Source organism: Denticeps clupeoides, chromosome 10 (assembly GCF_900700375.1).
Source record: "Denticeps clupeoides chromosome 10, fDenClu1.1, whole genome shotgun sequence".
Taxonomy (NCBI): Eukaryota; Metazoa; Chordata; class Actinopteri; order Clupeiformes; family Denticipitidae; genus Denticeps; species Denticeps clupeoides.
Window position 1 is genome coordinate 14171290 of NC_041716.1, and position 25841 is coordinate 14197130.

Consider the following 25841-nt stretch of genomic DNA (forward strand, 5'->3'; position numbering starts at 1 on the left):
GCGATGGGCGACAGCTATGTTGCCAGATTGCGTTCGTCCTTGCCCTTCCTGCACGAACGTTGGGTGTGTTGATTTTTTAAACCATATGCATTAAAAACTTTCGAGCTCCAATTTTTTTAGATATAATACATAATAGTCTGAAATGCTTTCAGTAATATTGAAAAACCCAAATGTCGTTGAAGTTGAAATTGCAGTAAACAAACTATTCTGGCAACACGCATTGAATCTATGTGAACTAGAGCGCCCTCTAGACGACGTTTCTTAATCGGCAGTCAAGAACACGTTTTAAAAAACATTTTTTAATAAAATAAAACTATTATTTGGTAAAACAGGCTGAGGTGAGAAAGTACTGAAATTTTAATTAAATTCTATTCAAATAAAAGTAAAAGCACCCATCTAAAATTCTACATGAGTAAAAGTAAACAATTACTTGATTGAGTAATTGAGTAAAAGTTGAGTAAAAGTTACTTAGTTACTTTCAATTACTTTATTTAAAAAAGGACTAGTAATAAATCCAATACTGCACTAGTTGTTTTTATTCAATAAGTGGAAGAAGTTCAAAACCACCATGACTCTTCCTTTAGCTTTCCGGACACCTAAACTGAGAAATCTGGGGAGAAGGACCTTACTCAGGGACGTGACCAAGATCCCAATGGTCAGAAGAGAACCTTCTAGAAGGACAACTATCTCTGCAGCAATCCACTAATCAGGCCTGTACGGTAGAGTGGCCAGATGCCTGAACCACCTCAACTGGCTCCTCTCGATGTGGAGGAGAGGGGTTCTACTCTGAGTCCCTCCCGAATGTCCGAGCACCTCATCCTATCTCTAAGGCTGTGCCCGGCCACCCTACAGAGGAAACTAATTTCGGCCACTTGTATTGGTGATCTTGTTCTTTCAGTCATTACCCAAAGCTCATGAAAATAGGTGAGGATTGCGACGTAGATCGAACAGTAAATCGAGAGCCTTGCTTTCTGGCTCAGCTCCCTCTTCACCATGACAGATCGGTTCAGTGCTCGCATCACTGCAGATTCTGCCCCAATCTGCCTGTCAAGCTCCTGTTCCCTTCTTCCCTCACTCGTGAACAAAACACAGAGATACTTAAACTCCTCCATTTGAGGACCTCTCTCCTGACCCGGAGTTGGCAAGCCACCCTTTTCCGGTCAAGAACCATGGTCTCAGATTTGGAGGTGCTGATCCTCATCCCAGCTGCTTCACACTCAGCTTCAAGCCTACCCAGCAAGAGCTGAAGGTCAGAGCCTGATGAAGCTAAGAGGAAAACATCATCTGTAAAAAGCAGAGACAAGATTCTCCTGCCACCAAACTCGACACCCTCCACACCACGGCGGTGCCTAGAAATTCTGTCCATATAGGTTATGAACAGAACCGGTGAAAAAGAGCAGACAAAGAGTCCAACCCTCACCGGGAACAGGTCCGATTTACTGCCGGACCAAACTCACGCACCTCTGGTACAGGGACTGAATGGCCCTTAACCAAAGGCCATCCACCCCATACTCCTGGAGCGCCCCCCATAGGGTGCCCCTGGGGACACGGTCATAAGCCATCTCCAAATCCATAAAACACATGTGGATTGGTTGGGCAAACTCCCATGCCCCCTCCATCAACCCAGCAAGGGTAAAGAACTGGTCCACAGTTCCACGGCCAGGACAAAAGCCACATTGCTCCTCCTCAATCTGAGATTCAACTATCGACCGGACTCTCCTCTCCAGTACATTGGAGTAGACCTTTCCAGTGAGGCTGAGAAGTGTGATCCCCCTATAGTTGGAACACACCCTCTGGTCCCTTTCTTAAAAATGGGGACCACCACCCCAGTCTGCCACTCCACCGGAACTGCCCCCAATGTCCACACAATGTTTCAGAGACATGTCAACCATGACAGCCCTACAACATCCATAGCCATGAGATACCCTGGATGGATCTCATCCACCCCCGGGGCTCCGTTGCTCTGTAGTGGTTTGACTGCCTCACCGACTTCTGCCCCTGAGATAGGACAGTCCATACCCAGGTTTCCCAGTTGTGGTTCCTCCTTAGAATGTGCGTCGGGGGGACTAAGGAGCTCCTCAAAGTATTCCTTCCACCACCCGACTATAGCCCCAGTCGACGTCAGCAGCTCCCCATCCCCACTGTTAATAGTGTGAGGCGTCGGATGGTTAGCTAGAACCTCTTTGGCGCTGATTGGTAGTCTTTCTCCATGGCCTCACCGAACTCCTCGGGACTGCCACTGCTGAACCCCGCTTGGCCATCCGGTACCTGTCTGCTGCTTCTGGAGACCCACAGACCAGCCATGCCCCATAGGCCTCCTTCTTCAACCAGACGGCTCCCCTAACCTGTCGTGTCCACCAGCGGGTGTCGTGGGAATTTTCCCATCTGGGGAGCCACAATTGAATTGATTATCCAAGTTTATTTACCATGGCCATGGGGGGACTCGCAAGAAGACCTCCCCCCGTAAGTTCACAAGCATATTTATACCACTGTGGGTAATGAAGGTAGGAAAGCAGAATCACGCCAGCTTCGTCATAGGCGCCTGGACAAGGACACCAGAACCTGTAAATTCCCACCACACGGGTATAGGGGTTATCACCACAACTGGCACCGGCGACGCCTCATCAATCGCAGAGCAGAACAAGGTTCATTTGGACTCAAAGTCCCCCACTGCTCTCAGGACGTGGTCAAAGCTTTGCCAGAGGTGGGAAACGAAGACCATAACAGGTTCTTCTGCCAGGCGTTCCCAGCAGACCCTCACTATTCGTTTGGGTCTGCCAGGTCTACATGGCATCTTCCCCTGCCATCTGGTCCAACTCACCACCAGGTGGTGATCAGTTGACAGCTCCGCTCCTCTCTTCACCCGAGTGTCCAAAACATATGGCCACAGGTCACATGATACGACTACAAAGTCAAGTGTACCGATGGGCATCCTTATGTTCGAACATGGTGTTCGTTACGGCCAAACTGCGGCTTGCACAGAAGTCCATTGCCCACGTGAGCGTTGAAGTCCCCCAGCAGGACAATGGAATCCCCAGTCGGAGCACTATCTAGCACTCGTCCCAGGGACTCCAAAAAGGGTGGGTACTCTGAGCTGCTATTTGGCGCATAAGTGCAAACAACAGTCAGGACCTGTTCCCCGACCCAAAGGCGCAGGGAAGCTACCCTCTCGTCCCCTGGGGTAAACCCCAACAAACAATTTTGCCTTGCCACTCTTTGTAATTTGGGATGTACAATAAAATTAGATCAAAACACTAAAATGTATTTCATTTGTTATTCTATTTCAGATGGATGAATAGAGAGATAACTAAGAGAATGGAATCTTGAAGTGTTAATTCCCACATTTGAAGGTATGTAGTAATATTTTACTCGGTTCATTGTAATCATTAGGGTTGCCCTTGTCTAAAGATTTGTGTGGTTGACTTGTGATGTTCATTTGAAGCATTAGTCGGATAATTGCACATTTATTAATAAACCATTTAAATCATAATAATTAGTCTATAATTGCCCACATTGCCTATTTTATAAGGCAAACAGACAGTTTTGGAGTACCGCGCTCAAGTTCATAGAGACTGAGACCGCAGAAAACACATTCTGTTACTTTCATTGTTTTACAAAATTGCAGTGTTTTGTTGTTATTGTGAGCGCAACACTGATACATGTAGTGTCTTTGCATATTTAAAAGGTGTGTTACTCTTATCTAAATGACCAAAAATTAGTGAGTATTCTAAGAGCAAGTGATATTTCTACATTATTATTAGATTGAGCACCCATATAAAGTTGCCGCTATATTTCAGATGATAAGCCATAGCTTATTTGAGGTCGATGGGAGCATTTGTATAGCCTGCCTGATGTTGCTACTACTGCGTAGACCAGCTGTTTACAATCTGCGTGACTTTTTGTCCTGCAACTGAGCAACTAATAACATTTTGGTCGACTAATGTTTAGTCAATTATTGGCCTTAGTAATCATTAGCCACTTTAACGCTTTAAACTGAGAGATTAAAAAACAAATGCCAATTTGCCTTTGACAGGTTAATTCTGAAAATCTGCTGTTTCAGTCTTTAAATCCTTGGCTCAGTGTCAAGTCATTTTCAAAGCAGCTTTATAGTGAATGCAACAAACTCTATATGGCCTGTAAGTTTAACATGATTTGGGAATGCCCTGGGATGACAAGGGGGTGAGTTCATTATATGTGAATCTTTGTTTTGGAAGTGGACTTCTCCTTTCAATTCATTTTTAGTTATATGAGACAAAATGCTTTTTAACAATCATTTTTCAAAGCAATATTTGTTGCTGTTTATGGTCATCTGCATCAAAATACTTTTGTGTTCTGCATATTTTTTTTACTTACAACTGAGAAGATCGACCCAGAAACCCTTCTTCTTTAAGATGATGTCACACTGACTTCTCTTATCCCTATTATTGGACTTCATTTAAATTCAAGAAGTATCTCAAGAATGCGGTTGATGTAAGTACAAGGTATTAGGTGTACACAGTATCGGGTACATTTGCTTTAAATGCAAAAGGTCTTTGGGATCTGGTTTTGTGTGGGATAGCATTTTTTCACATTTGAGAGTTGTACATCATGTATATTCTACATCCACATACTTTCAAACTGGATGTAATCGAAAGTTCAGTATTATTAGATCATTTAGAAGACACCTACTGAAATGTGTTAATGAAATGGAGGAAGCCCCTTTGGTTGAGCCTGAGAACTAGTCATCAAATTCAGTTTTAGAAACTGTTGAACAGAGTGATGAGGAATGTGATGAAATTTCTGAAGAACAAAAATGCAGTTTAAATGCAGCTTCAGAGGGCCCTAATCAAGTCAAAGTCAGCTTTATTGTCAATTCTGCCACATGTACAGGACATACTGAGAATTTAAATTACGTTACTCTCAGACCCATACAAGTAACATTAAATACAAAACAGTAACATTGAATACAAAGGTATAAATACAATTTTAAAAAACACAATATACAATTTTAAAAACACCATATACAAATAAGGGCACATGGTGGAGAGTGCAAAACCATGTAGTGCAACAGAGGTAAGTTTAAAGTGACAAAGTGACAAGTGAGGTAGTTGGCAGACCAAAGCTGCACAGAGTGACTGGTGCATGGTCAGTTTGTGTGTGTTAGGGTTCAGAAAGTTTGTGGAGCAGAAGAGGGGAGTGAGGGGAGTGGGGGCAGAGCCGGGAGGGAGTTGAGTTTCCTGACAGCCTGATGGGTGAAGCTGTCCTTCAGTCTGCTGGTCCTGGCTTGGAGACTCCGCAGTCTCCTCCCTGATGGCAGCAGGCTGAAGAAGGTTTGCATTGGGTGGGTGGGATCGGCTGCTATGCTGAGGGCTTTCTTGGTGAGGCGTGTGCTGTAGATGTCTTGGAGGGAGGGGAGAGGGACACCGATGATTCTCTCAGCTGCTCTGACTATGCGTTGGAGAGTTTTTTTGGCAGGACGCATTGCAGGCTCCAAACCACACAGTAACGCAGCTAGACAGGATGCTCTCGATGGTTCCTCGGTAGAATGTGTACATGATGGGGGCTGGTGCTCTTGCTCTTCTAAGTTTGCGGAGGAAGTAGAGACGCTGCTGTGCTTTCTTGGCCAGTGCAGTGGTGTTATTTGTCCAGGAGAGATCCTCAGTGATGTGCACACCCAGGAACTTGGTGCACCATCCTACCTCACAGCCCTCATTACACCTCGCACTGCACCTCGTCTACTCCGAGCCTCCAGTACTGCTCGCCTGGTCCCTCCATCTCTGAAGGTAAAAGGAAAACATTCATCCAGACTCTTCTCCGTCTTGGCCCCTCGGTGGTGGAATGAACTTCCCCTCGAGGTCAGAACAGCTCAGTCACTGAGCACCTTCAAACGGCAGCTCAAGACCTTCCTCTTTAAAGAATATTTAGATTAAATTGTAATTTTCTTGTCAAACTTTGTGTACAGAATCTACAACAGAGTGAATTAAATAGATGTATTCATAGTTGGGGTCCTAGTGAACCGGAATTGATCTCTTCATCGATGGTAACTTGAAAGCACGTTGTAAGTCGCTCTGGATAAGGGCGTCTGCCAAATGCCGTAAATGTAAATGTAAATGTAAATGTGCTGCTCACTCTCTCCACGGATGCACCGTTGATGGTCAGAGGAGCATGCTGAGTGTTTCCTCTCCTGAAGTCAACAACAATCTCTTTCGTCTTCTCTACATTCATTTACATTTACATTTACATTCAGAGAGAGATTGTTGTCTCCGCGCCACGTGGCCAGGCGGCTCACCTCGCTTCTGTAGTTGGACTCATCCCTGTTATTAATGAGTCCCACCACAGTCTTGATGAAGAGGTTGGAGCAGTGTGACGGAGTGCAGTCATGGGGGCTCAGCACACATCCCTGAGGAGCCCCACAATCACCGGAATGATTGTGGTATCTTTGAAGCAGGTGGGGACGACAGCCTGGGAGAGTGAGATGTTAAAGATGTCTGTGAAGACATCAGTGAGTTCCACTGCACGGTCCTTCAGTACACGACCAGGAATGTTGTCAGGGCCCGGAGCTTAGCGAGCGTTGATCCTGCTGAGGGATCTCCTCACACTGTCCGGGGACAGAGTCAACACCTGGTCACCAGGAGGGGGTGTGGTCTTCTGTGCTGTGGTGCTGTTTTTTTCTTCAAAGCGAGCGAAAAAGGTGTTCAGCTCGTTCAGCAGGGAGATGGTGCTATCACAGGCCTGTGGAGGGGGCTTGTAATCCGTGATGGTCTGTATGCCCCGCCACAGGCTCTGTGTGTCTCTGCTGTCTTAGAAGCTACGAGATATTCCTCTGGAGTACTGTCTCTTAGCCTCTCTGATGCCACGGGAAAGGTTGGTCCTGGCTGTCTTCAGGCTCGCCTCGTCTCCAACTCTGAAGGCAGCTTTCCGAGCTTTCAGCAGTCTGTAGACCTCCCCTGTCATCAATGGCTTTTGGTGACTGTTACATCCTCAGTGCATTTGTTAATGTAGGCTGTAACAGTCTCTGTGTATTCCTGGAGGTCAATGGTGTTGTTGTAAGTGGCAGCCTGTTTAAACATATTCCAGTCTGTGGTGTTAAAGCAGTCCTGTAACACCTCTGAAGACCCTTCTGGCCACACTTTTATCTGCTTACGAACCGGTTTGTTGACTTTTACCAGTGGTCTGTAAGAGGGCATTAGCATGACAGAGATGTGATCAGAGGCGCCGAGGTGGGGGAGGTGGTGGGTGGTGTAAACAAGGTCCAGTGTGTTATATCCCTGTGTTGGAAAGTCAATGTGTTGCTGTATTTTTGGAAACACGCTCTTTAAGTTAGCCGAGGAAGAATGATCTTGTCTAGGGAAACAATTGGTTATTAAACTACTTACCTTAGTAGTTCTGGAACTCTGGGGACCCCCATTATGTAAATTGAGCCAATAATGTATTTTCTAATTCTGTTTTTGTATTTTGTGAACACAAGGAGGCATGGTTCAGTCCAGGTAGATTTCACAGACCTGCCACAGGCTTCCTTGAAGAGTCTTTGTTTTCTGCTTTTAGATATCCCAGGATTTTTACATTTTGAATCCAGACTGTGCTTCAAAACTCACAGAAAATTGGGTATCTGTGTATAAGGATAAGATTCTACTGTTTGCCAGCAAACAAAAACAAGCTCTTAATCTACTTCACGACATAGAAACAATGTCAGCAGTTAATGGGTATTAAGCAAACAGTGTTACAAAAATGAATTACTTTCATTTAGGATAGATTGTGAATATTGTCCCTTTATATAAAAATGACTGTTGGTAATGACAATTTCCATTTTCTTTTTCAGTGTTGTATTTCATAACAGACTTCTATAAATGAATGTCATATACTGTGGTTTATTTTTATTTTTAAGAGACAAAGAGTGACATCGCCATGCAGTGGGGCAGTGGTGGCCTAGCGGTTAAGGAAGCGGCCTCGTAATCAGAAGGTTGCCGGTTCGAATCCCGATCCGCCAAGGTGCCACTGAGGTGCCACTGAGCAAAGCACCGTCCCCACACACTGCTCCCCGGGCGCTGGTCATGGCTGCCCACTGCTCACTCAGGGTGATGGGTTAAATGCAGAGGACAAATTTCACTGTGTGCACCGTGTGCTGTGCTGCTGTGTATCACATGTGACAATCACTTCACTTTAAATGCAAGTCCTTCCTGTAATCCAGTCAACGCATGTGTACAAAATTGGAAGAAAAATGTTCAAATCAATTGTCATATAAACCACGAAAGCCTTCATAGACATACAGCCAGTAAGTTTACAGCTACTGCTAAAACTACATGATTTACAATATATTGTATGAGCCCTTTTCACAGAAAAAATAACACTTCTAGAACAATTTACATATAATGAATTCACCCTCATGTCATCCAAAATGTTCATGTCTTTCTTTCTTCAGTCGTAATTGAATTTATTTTTATTCTTGTCCTGCCTTTCTCTCCCTGACCTCAGTATTCTGGCTCAAGACAGTTAGGGTACGCCAAAAAACTCCCTCAACTTCAAAAATCATTTCAAAATCATCCTACATCGCTGCAGACGTACCAACCCAGTCTTTGCAAAGTGAACATGTAAAGATCAGACACACTTCAGTCTGGTGCATTGTTACTGTCTTCAGTCACAGTGTTTCTATGATACAGTTTGATACATTTTCATAAAATTTGTCTTAATGCTGAGGTGGAGATGGGAAAAATTTCTTAAATTCATATGGACACATTTTTTGACATGTTTTGACATAAATAAAATTCCATTACTGAAGTATATATTGCTGTAGAATTGTTTTTATTTTAGTAATTTTAATCACAAATTTCTAGATTAAATTTCTGACCCATTTTGGGTTTCATTTAACCCAGCAGCGTAGTCATTTTTAACTAATAGTTGGGTTAAACGTGTGACCCAACTTGTTGGGTCAAAATAGCCCGGCGTTGGGTTAGTCCCTTTTTCACCCAGCGCTGGGTTACCAAACTAACCAAAATTGTTTTTTAAAAAGTTTTTAGAGTGTACTTTCTACCTCTGCCCTATATTCATAGTTTGATCTTTGCATCAGACAGAAATCAGAATTACGTTATTCGAGTAGAAGAAAAACTAAACCATATATTAGCATAACGTGACTCTTTTTAATATAACAACATATATACGAGTATAATGCGACTCTTTTCATTTTCATTACACACCCAAAACCTTTCTGAATTCATCATGAATTTTTAACTTCATTAATTTAATTACCACCGGAAACGCGGCTGCGTGTTTTTTTAAACTGCTTTTTAAAAACCAGCAACCACGTGACGTTCCTCCTCAAAGCGCCGATCCAGCGGCCATCGCCGGACACACGCGGGTACGAGGTGCTGCAGAGCGGGGACATGGCGACATTTCGGTTCGGCACGAGTTGCGGTCCATCGTCTGCGAGTTCAAACGGGCAGGCCGAGTGCGAGTGGACCAATGGGGAAGGTAAAAACGACAAAAACCCCGCTAACGTTTACCGTCATTTACAACCCGCGGACGCACGCGTCATAATTGCGCCATGTTGCCCCGGCAGAGCCGAGCGACATCGACCCGAACAAATTTGTCCAGTGCCCCTACGACAAGAGCCACAGCATCCGCGCCGGCCGCTTCCCCTTCCACCTCATCAAGTGCAGCAAGGTCGGCCGGTTCCGTGCGGGTTCGGCGGCTGATGGCGGCGCCCCGCTGACCCGCTTTCCTTTCGTTACCAGAACCACCCGAAGCTGGCCAGCGAGCTGCAGGCGTGCCCGTTCAACGCCCGCCATCGGTTCCCCAATCCGCAGATGGCGCGCCACGTCGCCGACTGCCCGGACAGGCCGAAGGGCCCGGAGGAGCGTAAGACCCGTTTGAAGCCGCTTTTCTGTGGAGGGGACCTGGCCTGGACCAGCATTCTGTGTGCAAATGCGAGGTTTGGCAGTGCGGTGAACAGGATGTTATGAAGGATCCTTTTAAAAAGTCGTAAATGAAGGCCTTACACGTCATTAAAATGACTAGTAAGCCTTCATTCCAAGAGTTAAATGTCTTAAAAATAGTGCAGATTCGACACGCTTATTTGCTGGTAATCTCTAAATAATTGGGCGAACTTCTAATATGTGTTTTTGCATTTTTGTGTATAAGACCGGAATTAGCGGAAGCGCCTATGGGCCTAGGCGGCTAAAATCTGCCCTGAAAGGCGTGCGTGTTCTCCTTTTACGTTAAAAAGTTATCTGATGTGACTGAATCAGCTCAGTGAGGAGGGGAAAGTCTGTTCCTGCATTTTATTTTTCCTCTCAATTAAATGAAACTATCAATTTGTCAATCCGCAGGTCACCGGGTTCACACGTGCAGCGCCGCACAAGCACGATGTCACATCGTGCGGTTTAATTTTGTGAGTGCGTGGACCGAAGCGACAACTCGTTGCCTCGAAGTTTACCAACTGACTAAACTAGTCCGGCTGCTCCGTCTGTTAACTGCGGTCCGGAAAGTGGTGGTGAAATTATTCGCAGGTCCTTATGCGAATTGTTTGTTGCGTTTTAAATTTATGATTTAATATGGACATTTTTTAATGTAAAATTAAAAGGGTATAAATGCTCTGAACAGCTGAATCTGCACAGGAGCAGTTTCCAGGTCGAGCACCGAAGTCACCAAAGTGTGACGAACGTGTGTCTTAGCAGCAAAGAGATGAGAACCAGGCAAGATTGGTTGCCAGTTGTTGCCAGTCAACCCTGGGCTCGCCTGCTTCCGGCTCTGCATCCCGTTCGGCAGCCACACGCCCCCTGTAGGCCCGGTGGTCAAATAGCGGCTGTGACACCTAGACAAGTTACCGAACAGAATGGAAGTCCGCCGTCATAATATTTATCCCGGAGACTTTCCGCTGTAGAATGCAACTCTTAGCCCCACTGTACTGAATTACTTTTCTTGGGCACACCACCATAAATTCAGTGACTGGGAGCCCATTAGAGAGCTGGGAAGACCCAACCACCTACGGAGAAAGCCTTTTTCCGAGGACTTAACCTTACTCCTCATTGTGATACACTGCAGCACGGCACATGGTGACGCAACCAGCAACCTTCAGATTACGGGGCCGCTTCTGCTGCTAGGCCACCACTGCCCCTAAACACTAAGCAATTGAGATTTCAGTGGCTCAAAGCTCATAAACCTAAGTATTCCTGCCAATAAGAGACCATTTAATATAATCCAGTGTGATTTCATGAGCAACGTTCCCAGGTGAATTCTACAATGAAAATAGTTTTGGGCCAGACAGGCAACACTGGTAACTATTTCTACACACCATATTTTACCCTAAACAAGTGAGATTTCAGTTTTAAACGCTATATATTGTACCTGGGGAAAGTCCATATTTATCATGAACCTATGTGCATATGGGCAAAGGTCCCAGGGGCATGTAGAGTAAAAACAGTGTTGGGCCAGACAGTAACAAGTGTTACTATTTATAAAAGTTCTGAATTGAGTTGACATCCAATATAATCACCATATACAGTTTTTTTTTTTTTTTTTTTTTTTTTGTATTTATTTATTTATTTATTTATTTATTATTATTTCTGTCAAGATGGGCTTCTCCAAAGACCCCGTACCCAACAGTTCTCAGTTCCCTCTGTTCTCCGGCACTTTGTGGTAAAGACGGATGGCGGCTGTTCTCCTGCGCAGACCGCTCCGGTGTGCGGCGGGGCAGGCTGGAGCAGCACGGCCGAGCTGCTAATTCGCTGGGGGGAGGGAGATGTGCAGAAAAACCATGGCAAATATGAAATGCAGTTCAGTGATCTGACTACCATTGTGTTCCTGAGCAAGACTCGGAACCAAGAGTTGCTCTAAGGGGACTGTGCAAGATTGTAAATCTATTTGGTGGTGTTGACTGAAATGGTGGCACTGCTTGTTTGTTTCCTGTGCAGTGGACCATGCTGAAGTGCTGCACAAGTTTCAAGTACCTGTGAACACGTGGGCCAATCCCGCCAGTGAGGAGGACTGGGAAAACGGTGAAATTCCACATGGCTTTACTTGACCTTTTCAATACGTATTTTTGGGAGAGCTGCTATGAATGTCCAATGTTTTTACTTTTGCAGAGGCCGATGACATGGCACCGACGTTTGTGTGGGGCGTTTCTACCAATCAGGTTCTTCAGAGCAGGTAGTTTAGGGCATTGTTTTCCAACCCTGGTCATGGAGGTCATCTCAGGAAGTTTTTGTTCCAACCCAAATGTCTTCACAATCTGCCACACTCATTATTAGGCCATTAATTAACACCCGAGGCTATTTAATGTCGGGCTGGAGTGAAGACGTTCCTCCAGGACCAGGGCTAGGGTTTTGTAAATCAATGCACACGGCTCAAAAAATAAAGGGAACACAAAAATAAAAATTTCTAGAGCTGAATGAATGAAATATCCTAATGAAGTACTTTGCTCTTTACATAGTTTAATGTGCTGACATCAATGGAAATCAAATTTATCAACCCATTGAGTGTGAGGTCACACTCAAAATTAAATTGTAAAAACAGACTACAGTCGGATCCAACTTTGATGTATTTAAGTCAAAATGAGGCTCCGTAGTGTGTATGACCTCCCTACAACGCCTGGACATTCTTCTGATGAGTGATCTCCTCCCAGACCTGGTCTAGTATTAGGTCTAGGTCTAGTATTGCCTTGCAATGGTCTCACAAGGGGTCTGAGGATCTAATCTCGGTACCTAATGGCAGTCAGTGAATTTGCCAATCTTTGAGTATTCTGGAAAATGTGCCTCACTGGAAAATGACACCCCCTCTGGATGTCAGGCCCTCATACCACCCTCATGGAGTCTGTACTGGCCTGTCTCCTGGTAGCGCCTCCATGCTCTGGACCCTATGCATGCATGCAGACAGACACAGCAAACCTTCTTGCCACAGCTCGCCATCCTGGATGAGCTGCACTACCTGAGCCGCTTGTGTGGGTTGTAGACTCCGTCTCATATTGCCACTAGAGTGAAGCACCGTCAGCATTCCAAAGTGACCATCAGCCAGAAAGCATAAGAACAGAGAAGTGGTCTGTGGTCACCACCTGCAGGACCACGCCTTTATTGGGGGTGTCTTGCTAATCTGCAATAATTTCTAAATGTTAATTATTCAATTTGCACAACTGCATGTGAAATTGATTGTCAGTGTTTCTTTGTAAGTGGACCGTTTGATTTCATAAGTGTTACATTGTGAAATTTAGTGTTCCCTTTATTTTTTGAGCACTGTACACACACACACACACACACGCTGTTTTTAAATTCCCTTTTTACATGTATAGGCCTACGCTGGACACTACTAACAATCTAGCTCCAGGACTGCGTGCCCCCAGGAACCTGCCATGGCAAAATTGAGTGAGTTTTTGCTGTTTTTCTTTTTTGTTTTTTTGGAACGTTCTAAACACATTTATAAATGTTTCTTTTGCAGGAAAGCAGATAATGCCCTTTAAGTTCTGAAGCCTGCAATTGACCCATACACTAGTTTTCATTTTTATTACATACCTGCAAGAGATCTTGCGTTTTTAAGTAAATTTTTTTTTTCCCCACTTGCTACAATTTTGTATGTCTTATTAAACTGTATTTTTTAATAAAGCATTTGTTTCTTAAAATGTTGTGTTGAGCAGTGTTTTATAATGACAAGACACATTGTCTAACAACCTGTTCCCCAAAATGGTATATTTATATATTGTGAACATCTCAGTAGATTTTACCAGTACAATAAAAATGCTGATGTCACTAAAGGGGCACAATATAGTAAAAATATCAAATACATAATGTTAATTACCTATATGAACAAGGTGGCATTCCATCATTTAAAACATGTTGGTACGAAATATTTAAGTTACAAAATCAGGCACTAAATTATCACAGTTAACAGATCATTAATAAACTAAAATATAGCATCAAGGTGATGTACACAGGGCAGGGAGTTTAGAAATGATCTCTAAAGTCATCGATAAGTCATGATCACTTTCTTTGGTAGGCAAAAACAGGAAGCAATTAAAGAAACTGCAATCATAGGTGTTTGAATTATGCAGTACGGTGATCACATGACTTCATATCCACTTCGAATGCTTCTTGAAAGCATGCACGCAAAAACAATTCCCAAGATCTGCAAAGAAGAAACATTTATGTTACTGAAAATTTTATTTTCTCAACAGAGATTTCATATTTTCATCAAATGCGGTCACTAATCATATTAGTGTTTTCCTAGACAAACCTCTGTTGTGAAAAGGGTCAGAAATTGTGAACTCTTTTCTCAGGTATCTGAACATTATGTGATCAGTGTGAATCAAAAGCTGCACAGAAGTGTTGCAATGTGATGGACATTTGAAAGTTTAAAACTACTGGCAACCCTCTAGTGGAGTAACAGGCTGTATGATCCACGTACAGTTCCGTCTGTGAAGATACAGTGTTTTGTAATTGCTGTGCTATGCCAATGACACACAACTCATCTTATCTTTTCCTCCCTCAGATCTACATGCTGCTTCCAAAATGTTTGCATGCCTAACCAACATCTCATCTTGGATGGCAGCCCATCACCTCAAAATCAATCCCACCAAAACTGAACTAATATTCATTCCAGCAGATTCTTCACCACATCAGGATCTTGCTATTTAACTGGATAACTCACAGCTCTCTCCTTCTACTTTTACATTTACAGCACTTATCAGACGCCCTTATCCAGAGCGACTTACAATCAGTAGTTACAGGGACAGTCCCCCTGGAGCAACTCAGGGTTAAGTGTCTTGCTCAGGGACACAATGGTAGTAAGTGGGATTCGAACCTGGGTCTTCTGGTTCATAGGCGAGTGTGTTACCCACTAGGCTACTACCACCCTTCTATAACAACCTGCAAACTTGGAGTAACAATAGACAACCAACTCTCCTTCTCGACTCACATCAGCAATCTTTCCCGTTCATGTAGATTCCTTCTCTACAATATCAGACGAATCCGCCCTTATCTGTCAACCCAGGCCACCCAGATACTGGTTCAGTCCTTAGTAATCTCAAGACTGGACTACTGCAACTCCCTACTAGCTGGTCTACCTCTATGTACCATCCGACCTCTACAACTAATACAGAATGCAGCAGCACGACTGATCATCATCCTTCCCAAATTCTCCCACACCTCCCCTCTGTTACGTTCCCTCCACTGGCTCCCAGTAGCTGTACGCATCAGGTTCAAAATACTGATGCTGGCTTTCAAAGCCAAACATGGAGTAGCACCATCCTACCTCACAGCCCTTATTACACCTCACACTGCACCTCGTTTACTACGAGCATCCAGTACTGCTCGCCTGGTCCCTCCATCTCTGAAGGTAAAAGGAAGACACTCATCTAGACTCTTCTCCGTCTTGGCCCCTCGGTGGTGGAATGAACTTCCCCTCAAGGTCAGAACAGCTCAGTTACTGAGCACTTTCAAACGCCTGCTCAAGACCTTCCTCTTTAGAGAATATTTAGATTAACTTGTAACCTTCTTATTGTCTTACTTATGTATAGAAACTACAACAGAGTGAATAAAAGATTGTATTCATAGTTGGGGGTCCTGGTGAACCAGAATTGATCACTTCATCGATGGTAACATGGAAGCTCTGGATAAGGGCGTCTGCCAAATGCTGTAAATGTAAATGCTATTCAGGAATGCATGTTCTATCATACAAAAAGTTACACTGTGAGGGCAGCAGTTGTACGTACCTGCACAAAAGCCATCACCAGGGCCGCCACCGCAACCCACTGAATATTCTTCTTCAGGAAGGACTCGACTGCGGTTTCACAGCCCTGAGAAACACACAAACCTGCTTTTTCTTTTCAAATCCACTATCAAGTTCAACACAAGAACTCTGCGTTCCCAGTCTCAATAATTCTACTTTTTCCGTCTTCTCTATAAAAACATAAACTTAACTTAAAAACATAAAAAAAGCATAAACTTAAAACCAACTGGACACATTGGCTGTGCCATTTCTGTGAGTAGGCTACCTGCTGATTGACTTTTGTGGCATTATGCATGGACTGTGAACCACAGCCAACTGTGATGTTGATGCAGCATGAGTCAGGAACAGAGTTTCCAGACGTGGTGAAGTTGGCCCAGTCAGCCGGGCTATTAACCCCGCAGCAGTGCAGCTGTGAAGTAGACAGAGATGATTTTCATTAGAAAGCAGGAAAGGGGACTTCTAATAACCACCCATTTAGTTGTGACTTGAGTGCATATATATATATATGTGTATGTGTGTGTGTTCAATATTTGCTCAGTGAGTCAGGAAACAGGATGCCACATCACCATCACCGTCCAAAGACAAACAGGGCCCAATAATATCCTGCTCAGCATGTGTTTACCCCATACATGGGAAAGTACAGTATTTCTAAGCACTTTTATTTGTCCAGAAACTTACATCACGCTGAATGTCATCCACAGCCTTTTTCACGGCTTCAGTCTTGTTGTAATCCGAGATCAAGTCCTTCAAGCCTTTGTCCACCACTTCTTTCAGCTAAAGCGTAGCACAGAAGAACATTTTAAACCCGTGACCCTGCTAGGTTTGATAAGAGTACAGTATTTTCACAATGACCAATGTGTCTGTATTTTGACTCCTGTAACATGAAGTTTCTTGTTGTTAGTCAGTAAGGAAAGGAGCTTTGTATATTTTAAATGGCCAATTTTAACACAAATGCCAATCAAGAATTTACATTTAAATAATATTTGACATTGTCTCTACAAAATACATCATTTAGATTCCATGACAACAGCAGTATTTAGGCCACTAGAAAACCAAGAATTTGCCACATAAAGACAAATTTAAGATGGAAGCAGTTAAGTGTTGGGCATTTCTGATGGAACCAAGACCCAGTGATCACATTTAAAAAAAATTATTGAGTTTGAAATATTTAAAATGTGTGCCTTGTGCAATTAGCAATGGAAAGTGCATCACAAGGGCAATTAAGTCCATATTTTACCTCAAATTTATCCTTACCTGGCCCCTAAGGACATATCCAGCAATGGCTGTTCCAATCTCAGTAATGATGATCAAAGACAACAAGATGGCAAACTGGAAATGGGAAGAGAACGCACTGTATTACTGGGGAGTTTCCAACTAAATTAAACAATGCATTTGAACAGAAACTGTGCAAATTATATTATTCACATCCTGCAAGTACCAAAATTAGGTCCTCCATTAAAAAAAGGTTTTTACCTCACACATGAGTCATTAATGGACAGTATTCTAATAGCCCTCAAAAACATTTTAACAGAATGCCACGGTACCATTGTGACCATGCACTGGTTTTCTTTCCAAGCTCCACAGCAGCCAAAGAATGCGATGAAGAAGATGATGACTCCCACGCCGATAAGAACCAGAGGAATCTCGGAGCCAGAAGCATTAATGATCAGCAGGGTGCTATGTGCTTTCAGCTGCACCACCACTCCCAGCACGATCAGGGCCAAGCCACAGATCTGAAAGGAAAACCAATAAATTCCCATTAAGGAACAGCAAGCAATACAATGAAAACCAACTGCAGTGCTATTTTAGCATAAATGCAGTCAAAATGGGGACTTCTGGTTTAAATAATAGAGAACCAATAGAACTAGTGAATAATATATATCCACCAAGGTTTCAACCAAAAAGTACAAAACCTCTGCAGATTTCCAAGGCATTCTGGTGAACAAAGTGAGCCAAATCAAAAATTATGTACCAGTAAGTGACAGTTTGTCATTGTGATAGACAACATAGCACAAAACACGGTGCAACGAAATGAGTCCTCTGCTTTTAACAGTCACCCTTAGTGAACAGTGGGCAGCCATGACAGGCACCCGGGGAGCAGTGTGTGGGGACCTTGACGGTTTGGGATTTGAACCTGCAACCTTGGTTACAAGTCCACTTTCTTAGCCACTAGCCACTTAACCACTGCCCCAATGCCACCACCTTGGCATTCATATGTCTCATTAAACTTTTATATGAAACGATGTGTGATGTCTGCATTGATTTTTTTATGTTTTATTTACATTAACAGTCAAACGTGTATTCTTAAATTTACTTTTCTTTCTCTTATTACCGGTTCACTCCTAGTGAAAGACAGCAAAGATGTTGGTACAAGCACAGGATGAAGAATGAGAGGTCTTGGGGTGTGTTTGCTAGTATAAGGTCAGATTTTCTCAGGATTTATAGATGAATAGGTAAAACAAGAAAGACCCGGTTGGTAGTTATCTGTATCCTGAAGGAGAGGAACTAACTAACCTTTTTGTCGGTGTGTAATTATATGTATATGTATGAATAAGTCCGATAATTAACTGCTCTCACGCACACTATAGCGTCATTCTGCATGATTTTAACCAAAGTCCGTCACATGCGCAAACATCATTAGAGAACATTTTTTTCCTGTCTGGTTTGTCTTTTGTATGTATTTACGTAAATTCCAGGTAATCCTGGCACAAAGGTACAAAGTAGGGATGAAACGATTATTCGAATAACTCGAATGATTCGATTACAAAAAATCTTTGAGGAAAATTCTTTACCTCGAGGCTTCGTTTCAAAGATTTAAGGAGCTGCGATTTATTGCCGGAAAATGAAAATACTGGTGTGCATAAAAGGCATGAAATGTCTAAAGTGTGGGACCATTTTACGCTGCATGGACAACGTAGTGCAGTGTATACACTGTAAAATGGACCTGGCTTACCATAATAGTACTTCGTCAATACTACAGCACCTTAACCGAAATAATCCTGACGTAAACCGCACTTCTCCAAGCGGACTCCGAGCTTCTACAAGGTATCGTATTTTATGATTGCTAACTAACATTAGCGCTTCTTAGAACATACATTATTTGTATTTATTTGTGTTATGAGTCGATAACACAAATACACACACACTGATAGGTTGTATCTCATAACACGCCTTCCCCATACATAAGGTAGTAATAATAAATTCAACAGATGGACAAATCTACATTCATTAGCATATAGATTTACTTTTGGGCGAGTTAATAGCATTTGTTGCACAATGTTTTTTTCTTCCCCACAGTACATCACAGCAGCGCAGGCTTGCACATGCATTGCATACACATGCACTAAGACAAATTCTCTATCTCTTTCTCTCTATTTTGCACATAAAATTGCACAAAGACTAACATTGTACCTACCTACCTCATCTGGATACAACCGGAAACTGAACTGTATTGTCTTAAATTGGATTATTAGTAACACTTGAATTGTTTATTTATATTTTCTTTTTTACTATTTTGTACCTTTATACTTTTTTTCTCTTTAATCTCAGATGGGCTATAGCAGGGGCTACACCCCTTTTTCCATTTTTTTTATTAAATTAAAACTAAGGACAAATAGGCTAACCTATGTTTCATAGTTTTTTTTCATGTACATCATGAATGTTTCACAGAAAGATTGTTTAAATGGGCTTAGGTCTGGAGACAAGTAACCCAAAGGTTTTAAGCTTTGATCTAATAAAAGTATTGAGTTTGAATAAAAAACGTTTTTTGTGAGGAATAACAACCAATTGCTTGCACATTTTAAGAGGATTTTCATGTTGCATAACACACTATTGATAGAGTTGTTTAAAAATGCAAAAGTATGAGTTATCCGATTAATCGATTAATCAATGATGGAAAAAAAATAGACAGAATACTCGATTCCAAAAATATTCAATAGTTGCAGCCCTAGTACAAAGTGTTATAACAAGCACTTGAGTTAATACCTTCTGAAACAAAACTGTCAAAACTTATGTGCCCAATGGCTTACTAAGCAAAACCGTGCAACATTCTTTAAGCAATCTATGATTGTGTAGAACGAAGCACCTTAGAATACCTTCAAAACAACTTTTCTAGATGTTGTATTAGAGAAAATACAACCTGATTTTAAAAGCAGAGCAAGTAAGAAGACGACGAGGCAAGCATTAATCCTTCAAGGATAAAAGGAAGCCTAGCCATTTCTGTTCCTGTTTTACTGAAATGAATGGCAAGTGTCTCGCCCAGGGAGGGTCTGTAGATCATGATTCACAGTTTGCAGCGGGGCAGCAAGGAAACGGACCCACAATCAGAAGGTTGCACCGTCCCCACACACACACACACACACTCCCATCCATGTCTGCCCACTGTTCACCAAGTGTGATGGGTTAAAAGCAGTGGGGCAGTGGTGGCCTAGCGGTTAAGGAAGCGGCCCCGTAATCAGAAGGTTGCCGGTTCGAATCCCGATCCGCCAAGGTGCCACTGAGGTGCCACTGAGCAAAGCACCGTCCCCACACACTGCTCCCCGGGCGCCTGTCATGGCTGCCCACTGTTCACCAAGGGTGATGGGTTAAATGCAGAGGACAAATTTCACTGTGTGCACCGTGTGCTGTGCTGCTGTGTATCACATGTGACAATCACTTCACTTTAAAAGCAGAGGACACATTTCGTTAAGTCACCGTGTGCTGTTTCACGTGTTTCACAATGACAGTCACTGAACTGTGAACGTTGGCAGTTTCTGGAGGAGATATTAGAACCCCATTTAGATTCCATGAAAGTTAAAATGTGTATATATGTATACGGGGATGGGGGGGAGGGTGCTCCACTGTACCGACAACAGTTATCATAACTTCGGTCATTGAGCAGTTAAATGAAATGCCACCCACTCCGAAATCTGATTGTTTTGCTAAGTAAAAAACAAAAACCAGGATGTTCTTTATCTAGCATGGGCTACATAAACAGGCAACAAACCCAGTGATCCACACACACACGTTCTCTCTCTTTCTCTCTCATTTCATCGTATTCGCGCTTCTCTCGAGTACGTGATGTGCTCTTGTTTGCTTGCTCTAGTGTCCGGGATATTTTCATTTGTGGGCATCAGGGAGCTGCCATCTGCATTTAGTTTCTCCTGCGCCTGATCCCAGATCACTGTACACTGCCTTCTCGGAACTGAACATTTCAAGTACGGCGAGTTTTCTGTTCCGTCTTCTGCTGGTGTACGGTTTCACAAACAAAGTGTTCCTGCTATGCAACCTGTGACGTCTCTGGACTTCAATTCATATCTCAGACCAACCCCCCCTCCCCCGTCATCTTTTCTGTGCTACAACCACGTTGTTCTTTTTATTCAAGATATTACACTTGTCTAGTTATGTATTGTTTTATTAACATGTTCAAAAAGCAGTAAATTGCACGGTCTACAGCAGAAAAATAGTCTCAAAATGCCAACTTGTTAATTAAAGGCGACACAACATGTAATAACTGGAATTCAAATACAAGTGGACTGAACCGTTTACATTTTGTCAGGACTACCACAGCTTCCTCTTACTTACCTTAAAAAAAATGGTGTGACCGTGTGATAAGGGTGTGTGTGTGTTTGTGTGTTGTGGGGGTGGGGGGAGACAGGAAGTCCATGTGTTGGTTCACATGACTCTGCAATGATATGGCAGAGGTGCAATTCAACCACAGTTGGTTGAATGCTGCATTGAGTTTATGAGCCTTCAATGGGATCCTAGTCCATGTTTGCGTCTATACTCACCCAGAAAATGAAGTTGAAGAAGAAAAGCAGAAACTTGACACATTTCATTCCGCCTTCGACTGCCATGTTGTTTGCCGATCAAGTCAAGCAAGTCACTAGAAACAAGCAAAACAAGATCTTGAGAATCTGACCCCAAAACAATTCCCTGGAAGCCACACAGACTGAAAACAGGACCTTATTCGAGCGATGAGGCCTCATCCATCTGCCGCTTTTGGGCAATGAGGTCAACTTCTACTAAATGTTCACAGGTACGAGTGAACAAGGTTTATAAATCGTATTCCTATTCTTTCCTGAGGCTCGAAAGTGCAGATTTATCTGTTAACATTTCCTTCTTTGACCAAACATTAACCAAGTTTCCACCAGCAACGGAGCTAACAACGTAACATATAATATTGTTTCCAGCACATCTGGACAATCCTTTTTTATTTCCAGTACAGATTGACATAGGGACTGTATGAATAAACAGATATTAAGATGGACAGAAATCAAACGTGAAAAAGTTTGTCAGGGCTTCCTCAGTTTCACACGGTTACAAGTGGGAACAGTGTGACATGCCTGCTAAAGCAATTTAAGGTGCATTTTTGTAATTATAAAATTTATGAACAAGAATATTGACAAAGACATGGCCGAATCATGTGAATATTGTTATCGGTATTATTACAACTAATACATGTATGAACAGATAATCGGTCTCCAATAGTATCTTTAAAATAAATCCATAACTATTATAGGGATGTACTAAATACATCTCTTTGGAGCTGTCTGGTGCTGCATGGGGTTAAACAGCAGACCCGAGGCGGTGAGTCACATGGTCACCATCAGGGGTCAGAAGGCATGTCTGGCTGTGACTTCCCAGCAAAGCAAAGTAGCTGTTTGAACTTAAAAGAAAAAAAAAAAAAAACCACAGGACCTTCTTATTATACTAGTTCTGCTGTATGTAGCCGATTACAACAAACGCCTCCTGTTACGAGCATTGTATACGGTATACGTGCAGATTTGTAATATGACCGACACGCTGCCCGGCTACTTTCTTATCTGTTCCGCGACATTTTCCCAGGGCATTACTTTGTTAAAGACCTTCCAGGGAAGTTTGTACAATGATACATAGGTGCACTGGCTACGGTGACCTGAATGTGCCACGTTTGATTTAACCCCACACGCATGGGCGTGTTACCGAATGGACCACAGCAGACAAAACGGGAGAACTCCCACAAAGGCTATATTTATCCTTCTACTTTGGACATGGCTGGCCTCAGATGTCAAAAAAAAAAAATTCCATAAATCGCTGGTCATGGGTGAAGCTGGGCTTATGTCTGGCCCAGTCAGAAGACTTCGGGCATTAAGTCAGCCTTGTGATGTAGCCCCAGGACTACAGGTCAATCAGCAAAGCAAGAAAAAAAAATTATATATATATATATATATATATATATATATATACACACACACACACACACACACACACACACACACACACACACACACACACACATATATAATTTTATTTGTTTATTTATTTATTTTTTACAGTTATGCAACATAGCTGATATGGCCTTTCGTTTGGACTCTTACTTACCAGGATTATAAGGTGCCAAGCTTCAGCCCACACCGCAACTTTATTCATTTATTTGTATATTTAAAAAAAACGGTTGGGTACCGAGTTAGAAATACCAAACGAGGGATTTCTACGACGGTCACGCTCACGGAAGTCACTCTGGACGAGAGCATCTGCCAAATGCTATAAATGCAAATGTGAACTTCTCATGAGGCCGGACCTCGTATTCGTGCTGATGCAAGCAATGATTTCATAGTGAATCCTGATCCCGTGGCTGGCGGTAAGCCTGCCGTCACAGGCCTTCCACCCGCTGGTGATCTAGTCTTTACTGTAAATGGGTCCCACGCAGTTACTGTTTGCTTGTGGGTAAACGTGGCCGAGCCACAGTCGCTGTTAAAGCTTGAACTAACAGCGCGAAGTTTGGCGAGGGTGTTTTCTCCCACCTCGCACGAAGGCAAACTTTCCAAACCAGAAGCTACACAGATCTGATTTTTCCTTTTTCTTCGAAATATTAGTAGAAATTGGACTTTGGAAGTACTCTAGAAGTAGCCACCTTTACTCGACATTTACTTCCTTTTTATTTTACTCTGCAGACCATGTAAGCCAGTCACCGGTGTTGCTCAACTCATCACCTGACTTGCTTCTCAGGACCGAGGCTTATAACGCTTCACAGCTGGACAATAAAAACCGAGGAATCCCGGCGTTAACACGGCAGTCCCGCTATGTGGCTCTTCTCACGTTTTCAATATTACGTTAATGGACCGTTTTTTTAGAGGTTTCTGAGTGTTTTCTACGTCAAATAAGCCGCAACACGTACAAAGCGTAGTTCCATTTTTTTAACACAGACGCGCGGTTCATTATACTTCTGGAAGTTTGTTAATAGCGGGGTACATCGGTTGAAGTTTTTTGTCCGAGCCTCCGTGACCATCTGGACCGATCGGGGCCCGCTCGACGACGTGCGCAACGTCCCGAAGAACAACGCAGCCGATCCGCTAAACCAACTCAATCACCTCGAATCGAATTAAACTAATGCGCAGAACGAACCGATTCCCCCCCGCGAGTCGTGGGACGCGGGGACGCGTTGAGAAGGAAGCCGCGCTTACCTTCAGCTCTCGGACGCGTCGACTTCGCTGCGCGGGGCTCTCGGGGTGTGAAGCCGGACGCGGAGCGCAGCGGAGGCTCCGCCCCCCTCCCCCGGTGACCGACGACCGTCGCCTCCCAGCCGGCGGGGACACGGGGACAGGAGCCAGAGCGCCGTCACACCTGGAGACGCTGGAGTCAGAAACCGATCATCCTGCAAATTAGACGCGTTCGCGTTTGGAATGTCAGTGTTTGTCAGGGTGGTAGTAGCCCAGTGGGTAAAACACTGGCCTGTGAACCAGAAGACCCGGGTTCAAATCCCACTTACTACCATCGTGTCCCTGAGCAAGACACTTAACCCTGAGTGTCTCCAGGGGGGGACTGTCCCCTGTAACTACTGATTGTAAGTCGCTCTGGATAAGGGCGTCTGGTAAATGCTGTAAATGTTTCAGGTCACCACACTGCATGATGGAATTATAAGTTCAAGTTATAGTTAGTTTAGTTTAGTGTGTATATACATATATGTTATTCTTTCTTTTATGATCTTTTATGATTGGGTGAACATTGTTTCAATACACGGCGCACCGTGTATACCGTTGTACTGACCATAAACTTGAATCTTGAATAACTGAAGGTTTCCAGAAGACAACCTTTCATATGCTCATTTCTGACTTGCCACGTTCATTTTGTTTGTGTGAAATTAAGAAATAATAGTTTTCTTTATAAAACACGTCACACTCCTGGTTGCGTCCCATTTCAGGGCCCGCGTTGTCCTGACGGTGTGAACAAAGGCCGACGGTGTCTAAAGGTAACCGTGACACACAGCAATGCTCCTTCATTTGCAGGTTAGAAAATTATGTGATTTTTTTTCTCTCAGAGGATCAAAAAAATCCTCTGTTTCTGCTGACAGCTTGTCGTGCGAATAAGAGCTCAGACCATCTAATTTAACAACATTCAGATTGACAGGGGACAGAGGTTGTCTCTGGATCGCAATGTCCAAGGAGTAAGAAGTATTTCTTCACATTTGAAGGAGCCTTCGAAATCGGATAGTCATGCTGGTCGGCCCCAGCATGTAACGTTTTTCTTATTGTTGCTTAGAACAGTGTTTCCCATCCCTGGAGGAATGTCTGCCAAAAAGTCATCAACCTCAAGTGTTTCATAATGACCCAATAATGAGTGTGGCAGGTTGCGAAGCCATGCGGGTTGGAATGAAGTTGGGAAACGCTGCCTTAGAAAGTTGCAGTGGAACATCAGAGCAGCTCAGGAATTGGCATTACATTCCCAAGCACAAAAAAAGATTTGTTTGCATCTATTTTCTTAAATATTGAGTTAATTTGCTTAAGTTCTTCCTACTCTAATTGGGGTCATGGGGGCAGTGGTGGCCTAGTGGGTAAGGAAACAGACCAATAATCAGAAGGTTGCCCGAATGAATTACAAACCGCCAGGGTGCCACTGAGGTGCCACTGAGCAAAGCACCGTCCCCACACACTGCTCCCCGGGCACCTGTCATGGCTGCCCACTGCTCACTATGGGTGATGGTTAAAAGCAGAGGACACATTTCGCTGTGTCACCGTGTGATCACTTTCATGTAATAATGTCCACACTGTTTCAGATTGATTAAACCTTGCTATAGATGTTATTTAGACTAAACCTGATGAAAGATATCATGTTGAGCTTTCTCCAGTATCTGACCAGCACAGCCAATCGAATTTGGCAGCAAAGTCACCAAACAGGAAGTGAGTTCACAGCTTAGC

At 43.4% G+C, this 25841-nt stretch overlaps 2 protein-coding genes across 2 annotated transcripts; one reads left to right on the top strand and one right to left on the bottom strand.

The window, feature by feature from the left end:
• Nucleotides 1-9277: 9277 nt before the first annotated feature.
• gtsf1 (gametocyte specific factor 1) lies at nt 9278-13582 on the top strand. The gene is made up of 7 exons (XM_028994135.1): nt 9278-9444; nt 9533-9636; nt 9708-9831; nt 11886-11969; nt 12057-12120; nt 13256-13328; nt 13402-13582. Exons 1-6 carry the CDS (start codon nt 9357-9359, stop codon nt 13326-13328), a joined length of 537 nt encoding a protein of 178 aa, XP_028849968.1. The 5' UTR covers nt 9278-9356; the 3' UTR covers nt 13402-13582.
• A 47-nt stretch (nt 13583-13629) lies between these two features.
• On the bottom strand, nt 13630-24254 carry cd63 (CD63 molecule). Its single transcript, XM_028994134.1, has 8 exons — nt 24111-24254; nt 21456-21550; nt 17232-17420; nt 16942-17016; nt 16366-16461; nt 15953-16096; nt 15671-15754; nt 13630-14085 (listed from the first exon to the last, which is right to left on the bottom strand). The coding sequence occupies exons 2-8, from the start codon at nt 21519-21521 to the stop codon at nt 14020-14022; spliced, it is 720 nt and encodes a 239-aa protein (XP_028849967.1). The 5' UTR covers nt 21522-21550; nt 24111-24254; the 3' UTR covers nt 13630-14019.
• Between the last annotated feature and the right edge of the window lie 1587 nt (nt 24255-25841).